General features: G+C 47.0%; 1 protein-coding gene and 2 long non-coding RNA genes across 3 annotated transcripts in view; 1 reads left to right on the plus strand and 2 right to left on the minus strand.

Moving 5' to 3' along the window:
* Positions 1 to 3,268, minus strand: part of LOC109521962 (uncharacterized) — a 7,805-nt gene extending 4,537 nt beyond the window's left edge. Inside the window, exons 1-2 of the long non-coding RNA XR_002169465.1 lie at positions 2,838 to 3,268; positions 392 to 513 (exon numbers count right to left, since the gene is read on the minus strand). This is a non-coding gene — a long non-coding RNA (uncharacterized LOC109521962). The remainder of the gene's footprint in view (positions 1 to 391; positions 514 to 2,837) is intronic.
* A 9,165-nt stretch (positions 3,269 to 12,433) lies between these two features.
* abhd5b (abhydrolase domain containing 5, lysophosphatidic acid acyltransferase b) lies at positions 12,434 to 16,306 on the plus strand. Its single transcript, XM_019880117.1, has 7 exons — positions 12,434 to 12,644; positions 13,739 to 13,821; positions 13,911 to 14,289; positions 14,491 to 14,642; positions 15,161 to 15,272; positions 15,343 to 15,523; positions 16,065 to 16,306. The coding sequence occupies exons 1-7, from the start codon at positions 12,601 to 12,603 to the stop codon at positions 16,185 to 16,187; spliced, it is 1,074 nt and encodes a 357-aa protein (XP_019735676.1). The 5' UTR covers positions 12,434 to 12,600; the 3' UTR covers positions 16,188 to 16,306.
* Positions 15,447 to 18,914, minus strand: part of LOC109521963 (uncharacterized) — a 5,647-nt gene continuing 2,179 nt past the window's right edge. The window contains exon 2 of the long non-coding RNA XR_002169466.1: positions 15,447 to 15,704. This is a non-coding gene — a long non-coding RNA (uncharacterized LOC109521963). The remainder of the gene's footprint in view (positions 15,705 to 18,914) is intronic.

The following is an 18,914-nucleotide window of genomic DNA, read 5'->3' on the forward strand; positions in this document are numbered from 1 at the left end:
AAAATGCTCAAACTTGCAGTCTTGAAATTAGAAGCTAAACAGCTAATCAGGCCTGTGCGTGTGGACTGATAATAACTGATGAAAATGTGGAAATTTAAAAAGGAGACGGGCGTTTATCTCGTGTAGCATGTTGGTGAAGAGACGATATCGTCCCTCTGAAGAGTCGTTTCTGTCTTAGTGTTATAAATTTAATCACACACACACACAGACACACACAAAAACCGCTTACTGTCGCCTTTGGTGACTGATGTGTTTTAAAGCTAATGCACCCCACCCTTCTCTCTTTTATGCCAGATGGATTGTTTGGCCTCGTGTTTGAGTGCACGGCTATAAATTTACAAGTTCCTGCCTTGCTGATTCGGACACCGAGGGGTGCCAGCCGAGCACTAACCCTGATGACTCCTGCAGGATGCCAGCTGCTGGGCAGGGCAGGGCAGGGCAGGGCAAGGCGGACCAGGCCGGGCCGGGCCGGGCGGACGCATGTGTTGCGGTTGGCTCGCCGAGGCACACAAACTGTAAAGAAAACACAAGATCAGCTTTTTGAGGAGAGGTCACTGACAAATATGCAAATGTAGGCTTTATCTCCACCGCTCAACGTGTCTTTTCATGGTTTCAACGAGAAACAATCGACAATTGTTCCGCCCTAATGACTGCTACATTCTAGGTTGTGTACGTTGATGCCGGTAATTATGGATTAGTATAGACTGCCCACGACAGACACACACACACACACACAAAAAAAGCCAAATAGCGGGATTACGCTTGGCACAAATTGACTCGCAGCAGCAACGTATGCACACGCGTCACCCTCAGACCTACGCGCTCGTCGGCCATCACAGGCAGCGTTGGCTCGGCAGCCATTTTGCACGGCGGCTCTGGAATGTTCACATAATTGACGTTTCTCCAATCACGCGTCACATTTTCGGCAAGTGTTGCTCGCCACCCCAGACGTCAAAACCTACAATATGTTTTTTTTTTTGTTTTCTCCCCCCTCCTTGTTGGTATAAAAGGAGCGCACACACACACACACGCACACGCAACCAGCATGCAGCCAAGCGTGAACTCCACTTGGTGAGATATGTATATATACAACATGGAGAGAAGGGCTGAAGGGAGGGGGGGGGGGGCACGCCCTACAGCTTGACAGCACTCGCATATGGAAGGAGCGTGGAGGGGCGTGAGGAGAGAGGAAATGGGAGTAAAACGCAAACCGGGCAATATACAGGTTGTTCTTCTAGGGCCCCCATTTTGAACACAAAGAGCCTGCACTTTTGCCGGCGCTGCTGCTGTATGCGCGTGAAGGTTTGAGGTGGGCTCCGACTGTCAATGACCCTTGTAGAAAATGTAAATCACACATGCCCACACACCCACACTACAGGGCGTCATAAATGTCGACTCGGATCAATACGTAGCACCGGAGACGCCGTTTTCAGATGATTGACAACCCCGGTCTTTGTTCAAATTTCCGTCAGTCACAACGATTATGAGAAAGATGATCAATATTACCTCATTTAAAAAAAAAAAAAACCAGGTCGGACTGACCCTGACTGCGCCCCCCCCCACCCCCCCTTGAAGAGATGCGCTGATCTCTTCCATCACATGGGCAAGACGTGATAAAGCCCACTTAAGGATAAGATCACATCTCTTCCAGTGGTTGGCACACAGACGGCGCTGGTGGGGGTTGGGGTTTGACGATGTCATGGAATATGACGGTGATGGTGGAGGTGAAGGCGAAGGATCAATGGGGTGTCGCATGACGAAGTGGAACGCGTCTATGATGTAGACGGCGAGCCGTTGTACAGTGCTGGTTGAATAAGGGCGTCGGGTAAAGAGCTGGTGAGTTAAGGGGGGGGGGGGAATACAGCGGTGCAATGCGCACATGGCATCTTTCCTAGCCCAGACATGAGGATCACATGTGTGTGTGTGTGTGTGTGTGTGTGAGACGCCCTCCATACATGTGGCCGTCCTCCCCCCACCACCTCCATACTGACTCCGTATACGCCATGAGACTGCACATATGATCGCCGCCCTTTGTCTGGGTCAGCGATGGCCGTCGGTTCAGCGCATCACGCTGCCGTTCTTTCGTTCCACGGTTGCACTCACGCGTACTCACACACAGTCATGTGCGTGGCAGATGACCCCCCCGCCCAACCCCCCCCCCCCTTCTCTTGGACCCATCTATTTAATCTCATTCTCCCTGGTATGTCTTCTCAAAGATGACAGTAGTCCTCCTGTCATGACCGACAAACCAACCCGCGTGTCCTCAGATTGCACCCCCGCGCCCCCCCAACCCCCACCCCATCATCATCATCATCATCATCTTCACCATCTTCTGTGAGCATGTCCTCCTCTCACCATGAGTCAGGAGTGTTGGGCAGCAATTAAGGTGGAGGGGGTGGTGGGTGGGGGGGGGGCCGTTATGTCGTGAAGAAGAGACCCTATTTGACTTCTTTCTTCTCACCCACCCTCCCTTCCCTTCCACAGAACTGCTGGTTGGTGACAGGGGGTAAGTTTCCCACCCAGCGGCGACTGCGTGCACAGCGTCAAACTGAGGGGACCCTTTGTCTCCCACCACCACACTGGGAGAGATGGTGTGCGTATACACACACACACACACACACACAGATACAATATATATTCTGTCCATATGTACGGATGACACCCATCACATAATCACGCGCACACAGTGGAGGTGACAATCACGACATCCTGGAGCGCCCTGGCACCTGCACACCTGTATAATGTACATGTGTTTATTTCATTGCGATGCCATGTGGCTTTTCGCACCGGCCGTCGCAAAGGCGCATGGCAAAGTGTAAGAGTGCGTTCGGACTCACCTGGCCTCGACGCGGTGCCGTGCCGCCACGGTTCCGCCGCCTCGAGTCGGGTGGCGGAGCGGCGACACCTGACGCGGCTCCTCCGCCTCCCCGCTTTCTGCAGTAGTGTATATAGGATCAGCAGCTACACCCTAGCACTGACAGGAGAGGGGGAGACAGAGAGGAGGGGTTCTTATCCAGCCTGTCGGATCATACCACCTGCCTAGAGGGGATGCGGGGGAGCGGGCCGGGCCGGCGAAGTCCTTGCGACGCTCGGTCGGCTGCCCTGGAATCGTCCCCGCTGTCTGCGCGGGGATGGTCTCTCCCGCCTGCCGCCGCTCTGATTGGATGACGCGCTTCCTCCTTCATCAAAATGTAAAATTCCAAGACAGAGAGTAGTGCAGCGTTGTGCGTATACGTGTACATAAGGGTGTTTTGTGTGTGGGAAAGGCGGAAAAAAAAAGATGTCAGGAGCCTTTTGTGCGCATTACAGACATACATGTCAGTCGCGCTCGTATGACTGACTGCGTTTACGGCGCCGTGTGCGCGTGCATGACAATGTGTGATTTTGCGCCTTTGTGTGTCAGGCAGACCATATACAAGATGCCATTGTCTGCGTGGGTGTGATAGAGGAAGAGGTAGTCGAGGGAGAGCCACAAGACAAAGAGCGCAAGAGATAGGAAGACACAGCGCGTGGAGAGAAATGATGCGTGCGGCCAACGAGATGTTACCGTTTGTAATTCTCGCGTTGGACTGCAAAAGCTTTCCGGTCGGTCACTTTTTGTCACAACAATCGGCTACGCACTCCCAAAGGAGACCATGTCAAGATGGTGGCCGGCTTAGCGCCCCCGCCGCCCGCCACATCCCTCCAACAACCTCTCACCCCCAACTCGGCCGTCTCCCGGCGGGAACTTCCATCCGCCTCCACGGTGGGCGTCATGAGCCTCCCTGAAGATAGAGGGCAGGTAGACGAGGGCGAGCGACGAGCACGTCACATGGAGGGTGACGGCCGCAGCTTTCACGTGCTCCAGTCTCCTCAGGATAAGCCGGTGAAATACTGCTGACTCACAATGCCTGCAATGGAGGGCAAAAAGAAACGACACGACAAACATAGGCTGAAAACTACCTTAAAATCAAACGCACTCACAATCCTCCACCAAAGTATTTACGGACAATCTTTGTGTTTTTTAACCCTGATACAATTTCTTCCAATCCAAGGGAACACGATGAAAAAAGGCAGGGAGGTCTGCTAAAGTTGCTCGCTGAATGTAAGAAGAAAACGTCACTTGGCGTTGACAGACATCCCTCCATTTTGTACAGCGCTTCTCCTCATTCGGGTCGAGAGCAAAGTCCGCCCGCTGGCTTTGGGTGGGAGTCCGGAGAAAACCCCCCGGACCCCTGCGTTAGCCTATCACAGCGGATATAGAGTAGAGGCAAACAGCATCATGGCAAATAAGTCAACAATTTAGCTAACATGCAAAGTTGCGTACATGCAAATACGGGAAGGAATTCAACACGTGCCAAACTTGAGAAGAATTGCAACGGCTGATTTTGCGTCTCTAAATAGCGCAAAGGGAGACAATTTCTGCTCTTGAGAATATTCCTTGGTCGGTCATTTGAAGTCAGTGCGCTGCGACCGTTGGTGCGAGCCTCTCCGGAGGACTTATTTGGGCGTGCTGTCTCAAGTTTTCAACGCACTGCTAATCAGATGAGAATTTGAGACGAGTTCAATCCAAGGCAACACATGGCTTTTCATGCATCGGTTGGCTTCCCAAAAATCATCTGACGAGTCGATTTCTCGGACTCTGCACCGTTCCTGCCTTCCACGAACAGTTCCAATTCCATCACGTCAAAATTTGATTTTGCGCTTGCGGCCATCTCCTAAATGATGTTCCTGCCTTCCACGAACAGTTCCGATTCCATCACGTCAAATTTGATTTTGCGCTTGCGGCCATCTCCTAAATGTTCGACGGTGAAAACCATCGGTGTACAAGCTAGAAATATGGCGTTCTCTACCAAGTTTCCGGTTGGGGCGAAAACACAATGATTTGCCCGCTCTTTAGGGTCTTGGTGTAAAGATTCCAATCCAACCACGCCCACCGACAGTGTGCGGTCTACTCGGAGCGAACCCACCACTTTTGGTCACACTATTTGGGAAATCCTAAAATCAGGCCCAATCTTTCTTTCCACAGTGTACCAAAAACGCAAAGGTAAAAAAAAAAAGCCGACCCATATCGCCGTCAGTGACACTGACTTGTACTTGTCTGCTTTAGCCTCCTTCTTGAAAACAGACCTTCGCTCTTTCCTGGCTTTTCTCCGCTTCTCTCTCCCGCTGCCGATTTAATTACCTTCTATATTTATCGGCGCTCGTGACGCTATTTTGGTTTCCCAGAGTCTTCTGGCTGATACCGGTGGGCTACATTATTCCGTGCGGGCGCACAAGCGGCCGTCGCGCCATCGGGGAGCTGCGTTTGTAGCCCTGACGGGAAGGAACCGAGGACAGGTGACATCTCTTTTGATGTATGTCACATAGCGGTAGCATGACTGTGTGTCATAATTGCACTTCAAGGGGGGTGACGGCGTCTGCGTTTGCCTGAGCGGCAAAGCATCGAGATAACGACTGCAGACTCAAAAGGTTCTTGCAAAACAGGCGCACGGGCCGCGGTATGGATCGGCGCCCTCCATATTTGCCTGTGATTTATTATTGTTCCTCGGCAGAGGCCACAGTCATCTGAGAGATGATGGCCATATTGATCTGATAAACAGTTTCATTTACTGCCAAAGCCTGCCATTCAGACCCGGGCACACGCACACACACACACGCACACGCACGCACACACACACACACACACACACACACACACACACACACACACACACACACACGAATAACCTAGCTTTCTGCTCTATCAATTCCCCACCTCCTCCTCCACGTCTGCTTCGCTTCTCCTTCGCCTGCGGCCACCTCAGCCTCTCGACAGTCTTGAACCTGTTCATCTTCTACTCCTTCCTTCGTCCTTCTCGCCAACCCTCTTCACTTATCTTCTTTGTTCACGCCAAGCGTGTTTCTCACTACATGAAGATCACCCAGCAGCAACCATGTGACAGCACAAGAGACGTCAGCGTTTAACCTCGCCCTCCGAGCAGACACAATCTGTACGTTTGTCTTCTCGTGTTCCCGCAAGGATAATTCTCATGAAGAGTCTGGCATTTGGCGATGTTTGCTAAAATGCCGCGGTGAGAAAATAGGAGTGAACTAGATCGACCTGAAAAACGACAGAACCTTCGCAAGCGTTCAACAATTATCACAAAGGAAACATCACAAAGTGTAGCTCCACTCTGAGTTCATCACAAGGCTATGTGAGGACCGTGACACATATTGAATACGTACGAGAAGAATCACATGATCGTTGGGATGTTCGAGAATACAAATGTTCATTTTGGGCAATTATGCAGACGGGACAATTTGTTAAGACGTGTATGATTCAAACACATTGGTGCCTTGAGATACGAGTTTCATTTGTTGCTCGATCATGCTCGGAACGCAAAAGACGCACAACTCAAATCATCTTTCTCCATTACAATTGTTGGAAATGCAATTAACGCATTCCAGTATCCTCCAAAAAGTCCAGCAAAATTGGTTGTAATATGTTGTCTCATAAGGAAAATAGTACTCTGTAATACTGTTTCATCATTCAATACAGAGTATGCAGTTTTCCAAGCTGCTTGCAAGATTTGAACGAAGATTCACTTCACTCCCCCCGCACCCCCTCGCTTCACGAAACAAAGCGGCGCCCCTCGGAAACGTGAAGCCGTACGATGCGCGCTGCATAAAAGCCAAGGCTGCTACGTTGGTATCATGGCTTATTCATATTGGAAAGTTGACAAAAATGGTACCGGTTTGATCGTTTGCAATTTTGTGAATGTACACACAATCAATTAAAAATAGAAGAGACCTGATGAACTGAGCAAAGTGAGTGTGTATCTCCAAATCAGAAATGGCAGGCATCAGTGCGCAAGAGCTGTATCAAAAATACTTATTTTGGTGGCTGGCATTTGCAGTGGTGGAGAACAGCGCAGCATCAGACTGAGGGCTGTTTCTAATATTTTGACCCTCTCATGTAACTAAATAATGCGGGCTCAATGAATACAGTACCTCTCAAAACGGAGCACTGTTTTTGTAAAGGCTGACTTGATATTACTGGTTTAGTTTTGAATTCAATGTCAATAAAATGCATTTAAAACATTCTGTATCATAATTACAAAAAAAAATGCTGTAGCATTTTATAGTTCTTCCATAGGACATTTTAATGGTGGAGGGCTAATGTTAATAAAATGAGGGATCATTTCTGCTAATTAGCAGCCACTTTAAATGAATTTGCAGACCACCCAAATGAAGTGCAAGCGTGACGTCGTGACTTAATCTGCCACGAGGCGCGACTTTGTACTCAGTAGAATCGCTGCTGCGTAATTGATGTGATGGGTCGCACTTCTTTAATTAGCTAACTGACATCAGCGCGAGGGTTATGGTGAAACTCGAGCAATTCAACAGTTTTCAAATAAGACAACTCGTCCGTGCGTTGCGTCCATATTGACGTTTGGCGCTAATGTGGGACGTGGGGGGGGCGAAACGCGGCGGTCTGACGGACTTGACTGATGTGTGGCTTCCATGTCTTTCTGTGAGTGTGCACGTTATTTGGGAGTAAACACTAAATGGCAGCCACCAGGAAATGCATAACATATTCACACACACACACACACGCACACACACACACACACACACACACACACACACACACACACACACACACACACACACACACACACACACACACACACACACACACACACACAACCACATACACTCACACTAGAAGGCTTTCAGTTTCTAAATCAATCCCACATCCGTAGCTAATGCAGTGCTGGGCCCTCTTCAGGAAACATTAGGCCTATTAGTCAGAAGTGTATGCATTCCTGTATATGCATGTGTGTGTGTGTGTGTGTGTGTGTGTGTGTGTGTGTGTGTGAGTGGGTGTGGAAGGCGCACACTCAGCACTAGCCGATCTCAGTGGATCCTGTGGGGTCAGCAGCAGCAATAGGGAATGAGGGACCGTCTTATTGTGTGTGTGTGTGTGTGTGTGTGTGTGTCTGTGTGTGCTCTTTATCGCTCTAAAATTATCCTCCATTTACTGGAAGTCAGGCCGTGATGGGGGGAGGAGAAGAGAAATATGGGCACTCTTGTTTGAACGCCCAACTAGATCACTTTGTGGTTGCACAACTTAAGAGACAAATCGTTGTCTTCCTCTGTCAGATACTGCAAGCTCATGTAATTCAATACTGTACACAAGAATACAGTGGAACTTCCAAAGTCAAATGCATCAAAAGCGCGATTGCTCGGAGTCCAGACGGAGTTTTCCAGAAAAAAACTATATGGCTGAAAATTCCACTTGGAATTCAAACGTGTTCATGTCAGCACACATCTCGTCAGTTGCGTGCGCATTCCCGACCGTGAATGCCACAAGTTTGCTTTTTCTCGAGCATTTTTTTTTTCTTCGAGGATGCCACAATAGATGCGGAGCAGACATTGAACGGAGGTAACGAGAGGCATTTGAAAACATCTTGATTATTCATGTGATAATGTCACTGACATGCTACATTGACCACACACACTAAATCAATAGAGAGGCTGATAGACAGCGCTCACTTTTTCCCTTATGTGTTACTCGAGCCTTTAGGAAAATGTTACTTCTGTGTCTATTTTGGGGGGGAATGTGATGTTTTATTTTTGGCAATACAATATCCAGCTGAATATTTAACATTTGATATTTTCTGGGCCTTACATCTCCTTCAAGATATTCCTGATGGAAGTTTTTGGAGTTACAAGTGTGGTCATGGAACAAATTCCACTTGTCGGTCCAGGCGGCACGATCTCTCCTTGTGTAAACTAAAATCAGAACATATAACGTCGAAACTGGACCTTAAACGTGACATTTACATCAAACGCCATCCAGTGTCAATATCCATACTCTCTCCTAGCTGCTTTTGTTCCCTCGCCTCACACGGCCCTCTGCCCTCCTCCTCCTCCTCCTCCTCTTCGTCCTCGTCTACCTCACACTGTATTATATCCCTGGGGACAACGCGAGATGGATCAAGTCTCTGCAAATCAATATCGCCCATTCATGTGGCCTCGGCTCATGCATGGTCATGTGAACCGGCCACTCTCGCACATGCACGCACAAAAATTGCTGAATCGATATAATTGCATCTGGACGAGCGCGGCCGGAGGAGGGTGAGGGGCGGAAATGGACTCAAAATGCGTTTTATGGTGATTGCGAAATAGATGGAACTTGCTGGGAATTTCTTTCTTTGGGCATCAGCGATATTAGCCTCGACCGAGCGGCGGAAGGAAGTCTCCAGATAATAGACGCCTAGATTGGCCGGGGCTGCAAACCGTGGAGGATGGAAAAGTGAGAGGGAGGAGACGATGGAGGAAACTAATGGAGAGAGCAAGACAGTGAAGCCGGCCGTTATAAATCATATCCACTCTTGGCGCCAGCCGCGTATCCTAGCAACCAGACAGACTCCGCATCCCTTCCGCCCCCTGTCTACAATATATACCGCTCACAGACTGGTAACTCTTATTACCCATCGTGCATCGGGCCATGCCACAAAAACTCCTGACACACTCGCTAATGGCGGGAGCTGCCCCGACCGCTGTACATTTGCGTTCGTTTCGGGATGGTGAGACCTAAACGGAACTGACTGGTGGACCAACAAAGAACTCACTGCACACGCTGTCTCTAAACACACATGATAAAAAAAATGGAGCACTGACAACTCTTGCACATGTGCGGAAAGGAATTATTCATGCATCTCTTTCCAATAATGGTTGTCCTAACTATGTGCAAGTAGTGAGCTGGCAATCTGTGCATCATTTATTTTTTTGGGAGGGGGGAAATAAAAAAGTGACTTGTTCATAAAACAAAAATTCCATTTCATATTTTTGATCCGAGCCTTAACGTGGATCATTAAAAATTTGTCAAATGTCCAGCTTTTTTTTTTTTTTTGGCTGACTTTGGACAAGAGGTGGGGAACACCCTGGACTCAGATGGAAATTAATTTCAGCAAAATGACATAAATTACGATAAGGCAAGGCATGAAGTTCACGATACAGTTTCAATCTAATTGACTTTGGCTAAGCTTAAAGGTGGGCATATCATTCAACACTGGCTGACTAGAATTGCTTGAATCCAAATTTGTGGGTCTCTGGAGTGTCTTCCCACTCAACAAGTATAAATTACACAACCGAGCGAGTTTTTTTGTGAGCAGACTACTTCTGGAAATGCGTATTCAAGTAAGCCACTTGGTGATGAAGTACCGCTTCCATGAGTGAAAATACATTTGCTGCTTTTACTGCACTACAGGACATCTCGGGTTACTCTTAGAAATTTCAAAAATAGGATGAGGGGATTCAAACTGATACGCCTCTGGTCATCATAAGGGTGTTAAGTGCACTATTCTTCTTGATCCTCGAGGTATTTTGACCAGCCTACAACACAAATGTTGAAAAGATTTCATTGCATTTTTGCTGCGATGTAAGATTTAACCGTGAAGGCGCGCCTTTCAAACCGCTTAAGCGCGTTTTGGCAAAACGACGTTTCGTCACGGTTGCAGGTCGTGCCCACAAAGGTGACGAAACCCCATGGCTTGTTTTGTGTCATTTTAACGACACGTTCGACGACACTAAACGCACTCTTTATACTGCTTGCGCTGCAGTCTGGTTCAGGCATCATCCTCAATGCCTACTTTTCACATTCTGAGGGGTCAGGAGGACACAAACACACAATATACGTGCATGTGTGTGTGTATCTGCGTGCGAGCGCGGCAAGAATGACGCACTCAGCAGCCACTCAGTCATCCCATAGCCCAAGTGCCACCACAAGTCGGTGGTTTGAAAGCAAAATACGAGTTTGAAGAAGTGAAGGACAAAGTAGCCAGTGTGTGAGGGCCAAGTATACATACAAAGAAACGCAAGCACGCCACCTTGTGGAGCCGGACAGGCACGAGTCTCCTCCCGCGGTGCTTTTCCTGTCGAACGAATCAAATCAAATGATTTGCATTCGATTAAACGCAGAGTATCACGCACACCATTAATTTTGTTTGTTAATAGTCGGTTCGGTGGATTTGTGCCAGCACATATAATTCTTCAATTTAACACTGTGTGCAAAGTGACTGAAGTATGCTTTAGAGGTTTTCAAGGATACCACTTATTTTAATCTATAAGATAAAACCTCTTTTAACATTTAATGAGATTCAGAGCGAGAGGGGAAAGTAAAAGTAAAAAAAAAAAAAAAATCGCTCTTCCTAAAGCAACGGGATCATACTGTACACTCAAATCCTGGAGGATAATGAATTAAATTAACTTTCCATTTAATCTCTCGCCTCTTATCTTAAAACTGTAGAGCCAAGTTTATGCAGATAAGCGTAGGTTTAATCTCTGACTTGGCAATTATGTTTTCTGTCTATTGTCGGCCTTCAAAAACCTCATTCCGGGTGTGTCATTGCACAAGGTGGACACCGTTCTTTAAAAAATCCCATGGCTTAAACGCGTGACACACTTACTTGGAAACCGCTAAAAACACTTTTTCGTGGCAAACAATAAATGTCAAAAATTGGTCTACAACAATTTGTGTTCAAATCTGGCTTAAAGGGTTATTACTACAGCTACATCAATGTTAATTTTGTTCGTGGCTCTATGGCGTTTTGCATGATGTGGTAGCATGAAGCCAGTGGAGATTCAGGTTATGCTGTTTGGTTTGATTAAATACAGTATACACACAATTCTCTCTTCTTTTGATATTCAAACTTCAACTCGGAACGACAATAAACATCATGAAGCAAGCACTCGGCCTCTTTTTTGGAAGAATTATTTAGTATCTTAGTATACAGGCCCCATGCTGCCTTACGGACGTACTCTCAAGCAATTCTAAACATATTTAAAAACCTCAATGATTAAATAAATACAAACTACAATCACGAATATCTACAGTATAATATATAATAATAAACATGCGTTCTAATACCGAATCAATTCATCCATCCTATTTAGTATGCCACCTACCTTAAAAGCTTGAGAGGCCGAATGCAAATATTTGTTCAAAGTTGTTGTTAAAAGTTGTTCAGATGAGTTAGTATTATTGTCACTTTATTGTGCACGTTGTTATAAATAACTTCTGTTCTGTCTGAGTAAAATTTTGAAGGAACCTAATTTAAGCTAGCCAAGGGGTTTGATTCTATGAGGAGTCACGCAGTTGGTTGTTGGTCACTCCTTTTTTTTTTTTAAGTATTTAGCTCTTAACGTGTCATTATTTTGTGTCTTTTAGGGCGTCATTTGAAGGGAAACGATTTGACTTCCATTGTCATTTTTAAATCAAACACGTGACCACTACCTCGAACAGCGACGTCAATAAATTAGCTTTGTTTTCAAAAGCACTGCTGTGTTCAAAGACATTCGGGAAAAAGGTTTAAACTCACTTTGGAAAAATAGACCGGCAGAAAATGCCACTATCATTCTTGAAATTGTAATCTACGATTTATATTCAGTAGCATTAACATACCTTTAAACCTGTGGAAAAATGATCCCATTGTAGCGCGTTATCCTGCTCCATGTGTTCCTGAGTCGTAATCCCAATTTGCGGTGAAAGGATTTTGCACAGTGTGTACTGGAACGCAACACGACAAATTCGAACAATTTTCCAACTCTGTCGTAGGACCACCGTTAAACATGCGAAGTATGGCGGAGTGGGATCCACCTGCCAATGAGCAGAGGTACGTTTATGTTTTATGAAGCTTTTAATTCCCTAAAATCCGTTATTGTACGTTACGACGCGATTATAACAGCGTTGCGTTGTTTACTTGAACGAGTTGACAACCCAGCCGGAAGCTACTGGCAAGCTCAGTTCGTCTGTTTTGGGAAGTGCACCAAACTTCCATGCCAAATGTTTATTTTTAAGAACTTCTCTTTCTGTGTGCTGACTTGATCTCACACGTGTGATTTCTACAAAGTGTTGCAACCTTACGGTCTATTCGGCGCATAGTTTGGCTTGTTCCGTCGGTTGTTTTGTTGAAAACTTTTAAACTCTTTTTGACTACCTGACAATTCCACCAATGTCGATTTTCAGCACTGGACTTATTCGGGGGACGTATGTTTGTTTCGAAAACAACCGACTATACGTTTCATGTGTTGTTTATACATGTTGTCAAGTTCTGCTGGAATGGATCGTCAGGGAAGTTCCAGACTGCATGTCAGCAATGATAACGAAAATGTCATGGTCAAAGTTCAATGTATAGACAAGGGGTAAAGAACCGAAGACTAGTGGACCAGATATGGCAATAGCCCTCCGTGTCTATTTGACCTGGTTTGCCGCACAATTCTAAACCTCAGAGAAAACTGTAAAAAGGCAACAAAAAAAAAATGTCCCCGAAACCATCCATCCATTTCCAACAACCAGGCTCACCCATGATATTTAGTATGGGGCTTGGGCATGGTTAGCACACCTGCCTTTAAATTTTGAGGTCTGTTTGTATCTTGAACTCGGAAAACAGTGACTGTCATCCAAAAAAAAAAAAAAAAAAGTTGTACGAAGAAAACTGAAAGGCTGCTTTCTGGTGTAGTAGCCACTTCTAAAAGGGAGAGGCTGGGAAACAAACCGTCATCGGCTTTGTGAAAGGCAATAAGTATGAAACGTTTTGGTTGGGTCGTCATTGAGTAGTTCAGCAAAAAAACCCAACCAAGCAGACGAGTTTACGTTAGCTCTAGTTTAGGTCGTGGATTCAGTCCATTTCACCGTCAAAAGAGCCGTCGAGAAGAAGGCCAAACTCACCATTTTCCATGTTTCTCTCAATCGCCACGTGTGTTGCAGCTCCTGGTTATTAAGGTGGCTTCCATCGTGGTGCCCCACTTCCCTCTCTCAGCTTAAAGATGCGGAGGAGAAAATGCTGAAAAGTAAGTGATGTCAAAACATCACGATTGTTCTTTTGTTCGACAAACCCCTGATCCATACCCGCTTCATTCTCCAATTCTTTACACCGCAGGTGTCAAGCAGCCTTTCTCCAGACAGCATGTCCGCATCTCCAATGGAAACTACCTGTGGACCATCGCGTTCCAGCCATCCTCCGCTCTGCAGTCCAGACCCCCTCTGGTTTTGCTGCACGGCTTCGGTGGCGGCGTCGCCCTATGGACCCAAAATCTGGACTCTCTCTCCAGCGGCGGTCCGGTCTACGCCGTGGATTTGCTGGGCTTTGGCCGAAGCAGCCGCCCGCTGTTCAGTGGTGAGCCCGAGGGGGCCGAGGAGCAGTTCGTGGAAGCCCTGGAAGAGTGGCGGGAGGAGATGGGCCTGCAGGAAATGCTGCTGCTGGGACACAACCTGGGAGGATATTTGTCTGCCGCCTACACCCTAAGACACCCAAACAGGTACTTTCCCTTCTTTCCTGACAGCATGACGATGAGCTGAATACCGGTACGTCTTCTGCAGTGTCAATTATGATTAGACTGTGCGGGTGTACCTAATGTTGTGCCCCGCAAGGATTCAAAAGGGCTGCCAAAACACGTGGCACCATCTTGGGATTGATTCTGCTCACTAACAATTTGAATTTGGCGCACCTGTGCGTACAGGGTCAAACATTTGCTGCTGGTCGAGCCGTGGGGGTTCCCCGCACGTCCCGAGAACCCCCACCATAACTCCATCCCAGTGTGGATCCGAGCCATGGGGGCCGTCATGAGCCCCTTCAACCCGCTCGCTGGCCTCAGGCTGGCCGGGCCTTTAGGTTGGTTCACTCACTACGCACGCTGATTAGGATTTCTCAGCTCCCGGGGTCCGGACAGATCACAGGAGCGCCGTCGCGTGTCATCAACGTGTCATTTGGATAGCACGTGTGTGGTTCAAAGTTGACGGCGAATACTAGCAGTGGCGTGAGCGCTTTATGGCTGCAGGGGGCATTGCAAGTGAGTGTCTCGCATTGCATCAATAGAATGGTGAGAAATGAGCCCGCCCGTCCTACGATATGGAAAGGCCGCCAATTGATTTGACAGCAGGATCAGGTCTCACAGACAACAAAACCTTTTAAACCTTAGAATAAAAAGCCATGCATGTTTTATGCCAAACTCCTCATCTTATGCAAATAAAATCGTACTTTTTAGTGTGATTGTAAGATAAGACAAAAAAATCAGCTCGGGTGGGCTCGAGCTCTGCCGCAACCAAAACTGTCGAAAATGAATCAGGCAACGGCGTCCTGCTCAGAGAACTGCAGTATTGCGAGTGCTTTCATTCCCCCCCCCCCCTCAGGTCCGACGCTGGTCCAAACAATCAGGTCCGACTTCAAGCAGAAGTATTCCTCCATGTTTGACGACAACACCGTGTCCAACTACATCTACCATCTCAACGCGCAGACTCCCAGGTAAGCGCGTCGTGCACCGAGAGCCTCCCTTTTGCTTCACTCAAGACGCGGCCCGCCCCCTTTTTTTTAGCGGCGAAACGGCTTTCAAGAACATGACCATCCCGTACGGCTGGGCCAAGCGGCCCATGCTGGAGCGCATCGGCCAGGTGCAGGCGGGAATTCCCATTTCTTTCATCTACGGCTCCCGCTCCAGCATCGACAGCGCCTCGGGATACGCCTTCAAGAAAACCAGGCCGGAGGTGGGAATCACGGTAGGTGAACCCCCGTCGACCGTGGAGGAGGAGGCGTGCCAGACCGCAGGTCTTACTTAAACTGCACTCCGCGAGGGCCGCCGTCCAGCGATGTTGTCCACGTTTCCTTCTTCCAACACACTTGATTCAAATGATCAGCTCGGCCTGCGTTCTTGACCCGCTGGCTGTCGTCCTGAAAATCCTGGGAAAAAAAACAAAAACAAATTTAAATTTAATCATTTAATTAAATTAAATAAAAAAAAAGTGTCTGAAGTTAGATGAGTCTGATAAATTATCAGATTTTTTTTCTAGTCCCCCCCACCACGTAGGTCGTTTTATTGTTATTTTAAACATACGCACACAAAAAAAAGATGCAAATCAAAAAAATTAGGTGGATTGTTTCAATCATTTCGCATGCATATTTTAACTCGTTTTTTTCTTTCACCTCATCTCCGAATGATCTGGCCTACTTTAAAAGTCAAATGTGGTTTATTTAGGCAAAATGTGAGGCAAATGAAATATTTCTTGAAATAATTCTATTCTCCTTTCTCCTATTTGTCAGGTGATTCGAGGGGCGGGCCATTACGTTTTTGCCGACCAGCCTGAAGACTTCAACCAAACAGTCCTCCGCATCCTTGCCAGGACGGAGAAGAACAGTACAGATTTTGGCGGCCCAAAGCCATGACAACGCTTACGTTTTTTTTTTTGTTAGTTGTTTTTTTTTGAGCGGACACACACTTTGAACTCAACCTCACTACCCAACAGGGACGGTCGAAACCATTCAAGCTTTTTCTCTTATGCACTTTGGACGCTCTGAAATAATTCTATTCTCCTTTCTCCTATTTGTCAGGTGATTCGAGGGGCGGGCCATTACGTTTTTGCCGACCAGCCTGAAGACTTCAACCAAACAGTCCTCCGCATCCTTGCCAGGACGGAGAAGAACAGTACAGATTTTGGCGGCCCAAAGCCATGACAACGCTTACGTTTTTTTTTTGTTAGTTGTTTTTTTTTGAGCGGACACACACTTTGAACTCAACCTCACTACCCAACAGGGACGGTCGAAACCATTCAAGCTTTTTCTCTTATGCACTTTAGACGCTCGTCCGCCAGTCGGGATAAACTCTCCCGAGGCCACCGAGGATTGCGTCAAATCGCCGCTGTGAATAATGTGATCACGCGCCTTTGGGAAAAGATGTTGGGCAAATCTTATCTGGATCTGGAAGGACAATTCTCCGAAGTGGACGTCTTGTTTGGAGCACGGATCTATACGGAATGTTCTCGCAGATACGAGGGAAAAAGTAAATAGGACAAAGGGCAAGTGCTCGTCTGTGTGTGTGTATGTGTGTCGAAATCCTCCGTTCTCCCAACCAGCAGGTGTCAGCACAGCACGCCGCCTCGTGTACTGTGCTGCACTAACAAAATCGGCCATGCATGGGTGTAAAAAGGATAGTCGGTGATCCTCAAAGAGTCTCGGCACATCCACACAAAATCGGGTCAGGGCCGGCCGGGCGTGCTTGACTAAAAATAGACTTCCGGTTTCAAGGACACACGTCAAAAGTCAAACATCCTGCTCCCGTTTTTTTGGGGGGGAAATAAATAAATAACTACAAGGAAGCTGTTACCTACATTAAAGAAATGTGCTGCCTATGCACACATGGTTTTTGGTTTGAAATAGCCACCATTCCTGGAACATTTCTGACACCACTTTGGATTGTTCCGCTGTTTTCGATTTGATCTTTAAGGGAACAAAACAAGTAGCAGTATATTTGTTGCTTGATTTTTTTTTGTTTGTTTTTTTGCATTTCCTTTAAACCCTGCGATAGACCAAGGATCGAGAAACTTTTTGTCGTGAGAAATCCCCGCCCCCCTCCCCCAGCAACTCAAATGTACTCAAGTATATCATGTAATTATAGGAGCGTAAACTGGACATACTCTCATCACAAACAACACAAAAGACAAACTTGAAAGCTTATTTGCCAGGAAGTGTGTGCCTGTTTCAATAATCTAACATTTGGCTGTAAATAAAAATCCCAAGCCGAAGTTTGAAACTATTGATGTAGAACCATTGATTTCTTGGGACAGCCATTTTCATTGATTGCATATGGAAGCATGGGACTGCCAATGTGGCAAACTGGCAAAAATATCGGAATGTACTCGCAAATTAAATTTCAACATTAAAATGCAGGCATTTGGGTGTTCAGAAGGCCACTGGGGCGGGACTCATGCCTGCCTACCTTTGCTCCGAATCCCGTTACTTGCGCAGGACACAGTGGCCGACCGGTTATTTGTGTCCTCGTCGGCCAAAAGTGGCCCTTCATGTGGAAGAAACATTTACGAGTAAAACACAGCCGCCCTTGTCGTTCTAACAGCGTTCGTAATTGTCTTCCCAGTGACAATAATGTGTGCACGAGTACACCCACGGACCTTCAAATGGAATATGGAAGAAATGCCGGACCGACTTTCCATACTTATTTACACAAACAGTGTGCAGAGCACTGAGCGCAGTGTTGAACTGAGCGTCTGACAGTACTCCCACACACGATTATTTTAGTTGGCTTGGACTGGACTGTGAGGTTTTACCTCGCTGGTGGATGCAGCCAGGCTCCAAATGGGGACACGTGTCGAACTGCAACCTACAGAGAGGTATTTAGGCTCACCGTATGACAAACGGGTGACAACTGAGTGCTATTAGCATTGTAAAGGCGCTTGTATGATTGCATATTGCACAGTAAAAAAAACCAAAAACATTTTGCATGGTCTGGCTTGTGAGTGAAGACACCCGGTCTGCATCTGTCAGCTTGTGTCAATGCACAGACATCAACGGCCCCGCACTTGCAGCGTCTCCTGGCAACAGCGTCGTCACGGACACCAAATCTGTTGGACTGCCAAGCTCCCGGAAGTAACGCTGCGCTCGGACACGGTAATTATGGCTTGTTGCTACATGCAGACGCCTTGAGAGATGCGCATTTGAGACGGCGAAACAATGCGTTTGATCTCGACAGCCTGCATTCTCACGCATAAAATGACAAATTATTTCAAGATTGAATTTGCAATTACATTTTTTGCAGGGTTAATGAGAGGCACTCCATTGGGCAATGGTTTCATCTTTCGCAACACTCTGCATACCTTTGCCACTCGAAAGCTTGTGTGAAATCGACACAGAGATAAAACAGACATTCACTCATTCACGAATACGCTGCTGTCGCGAACCAAATAATGGAGTTAAAAGTGGCAAAGCAGCTGCAAGGCAAGCGGGCTAAAACTAAAAATAAGATGAAGACAGCTGTCAGGGAGGAGGAGGAGGTTGGCTGTGAGATGCAACGGGCAGCTGGGGGGGCTCTGAAGGCCAGGCAGGTGATATGTGTGTATGTGTGTGTATATATATATATATATATATATATATATATATATA

This window comes from Hippocampus comes, unplaced genomic scaffold (genome assembly GCF_001891065.2).
Source record: "Hippocampus comes isolate QL1 unplaced genomic scaffold, H_comes_QL1_v1.1 scaffold612, whole genome shotgun sequence".
In the NCBI taxonomy this organism is placed as follows: Eukaryota; Metazoa; Chordata; class Actinopteri; order Syngnathiformes; family Syngnathidae; genus Hippocampus; species Hippocampus comes.

Bases quoted from the DNA above. Each gene is read 5' to 3' on its own strand.
- abhd5b (XM_019880117.1), top strand. From the start codon at position 12,601: ATGCGAAGTATGGCGGAGTGGGATCCACCTGCCAATGAGCAGAG. The intron at 13,822-13,910 runs GTAAGTGATGTC...TTTACACCGCAG, and splicing joins GGAGGAGAAAATGCTGAAAA to GTGTCAAGCAGCCTTTCTCC. The intron at 14,643-15,160 runs GTTGGTTCACTC...CCCCCCCCTCAG, and splicing joins CAGGCTGGCCGGGCCTTTAG to GTCCGACGCTGGTCCAAACA.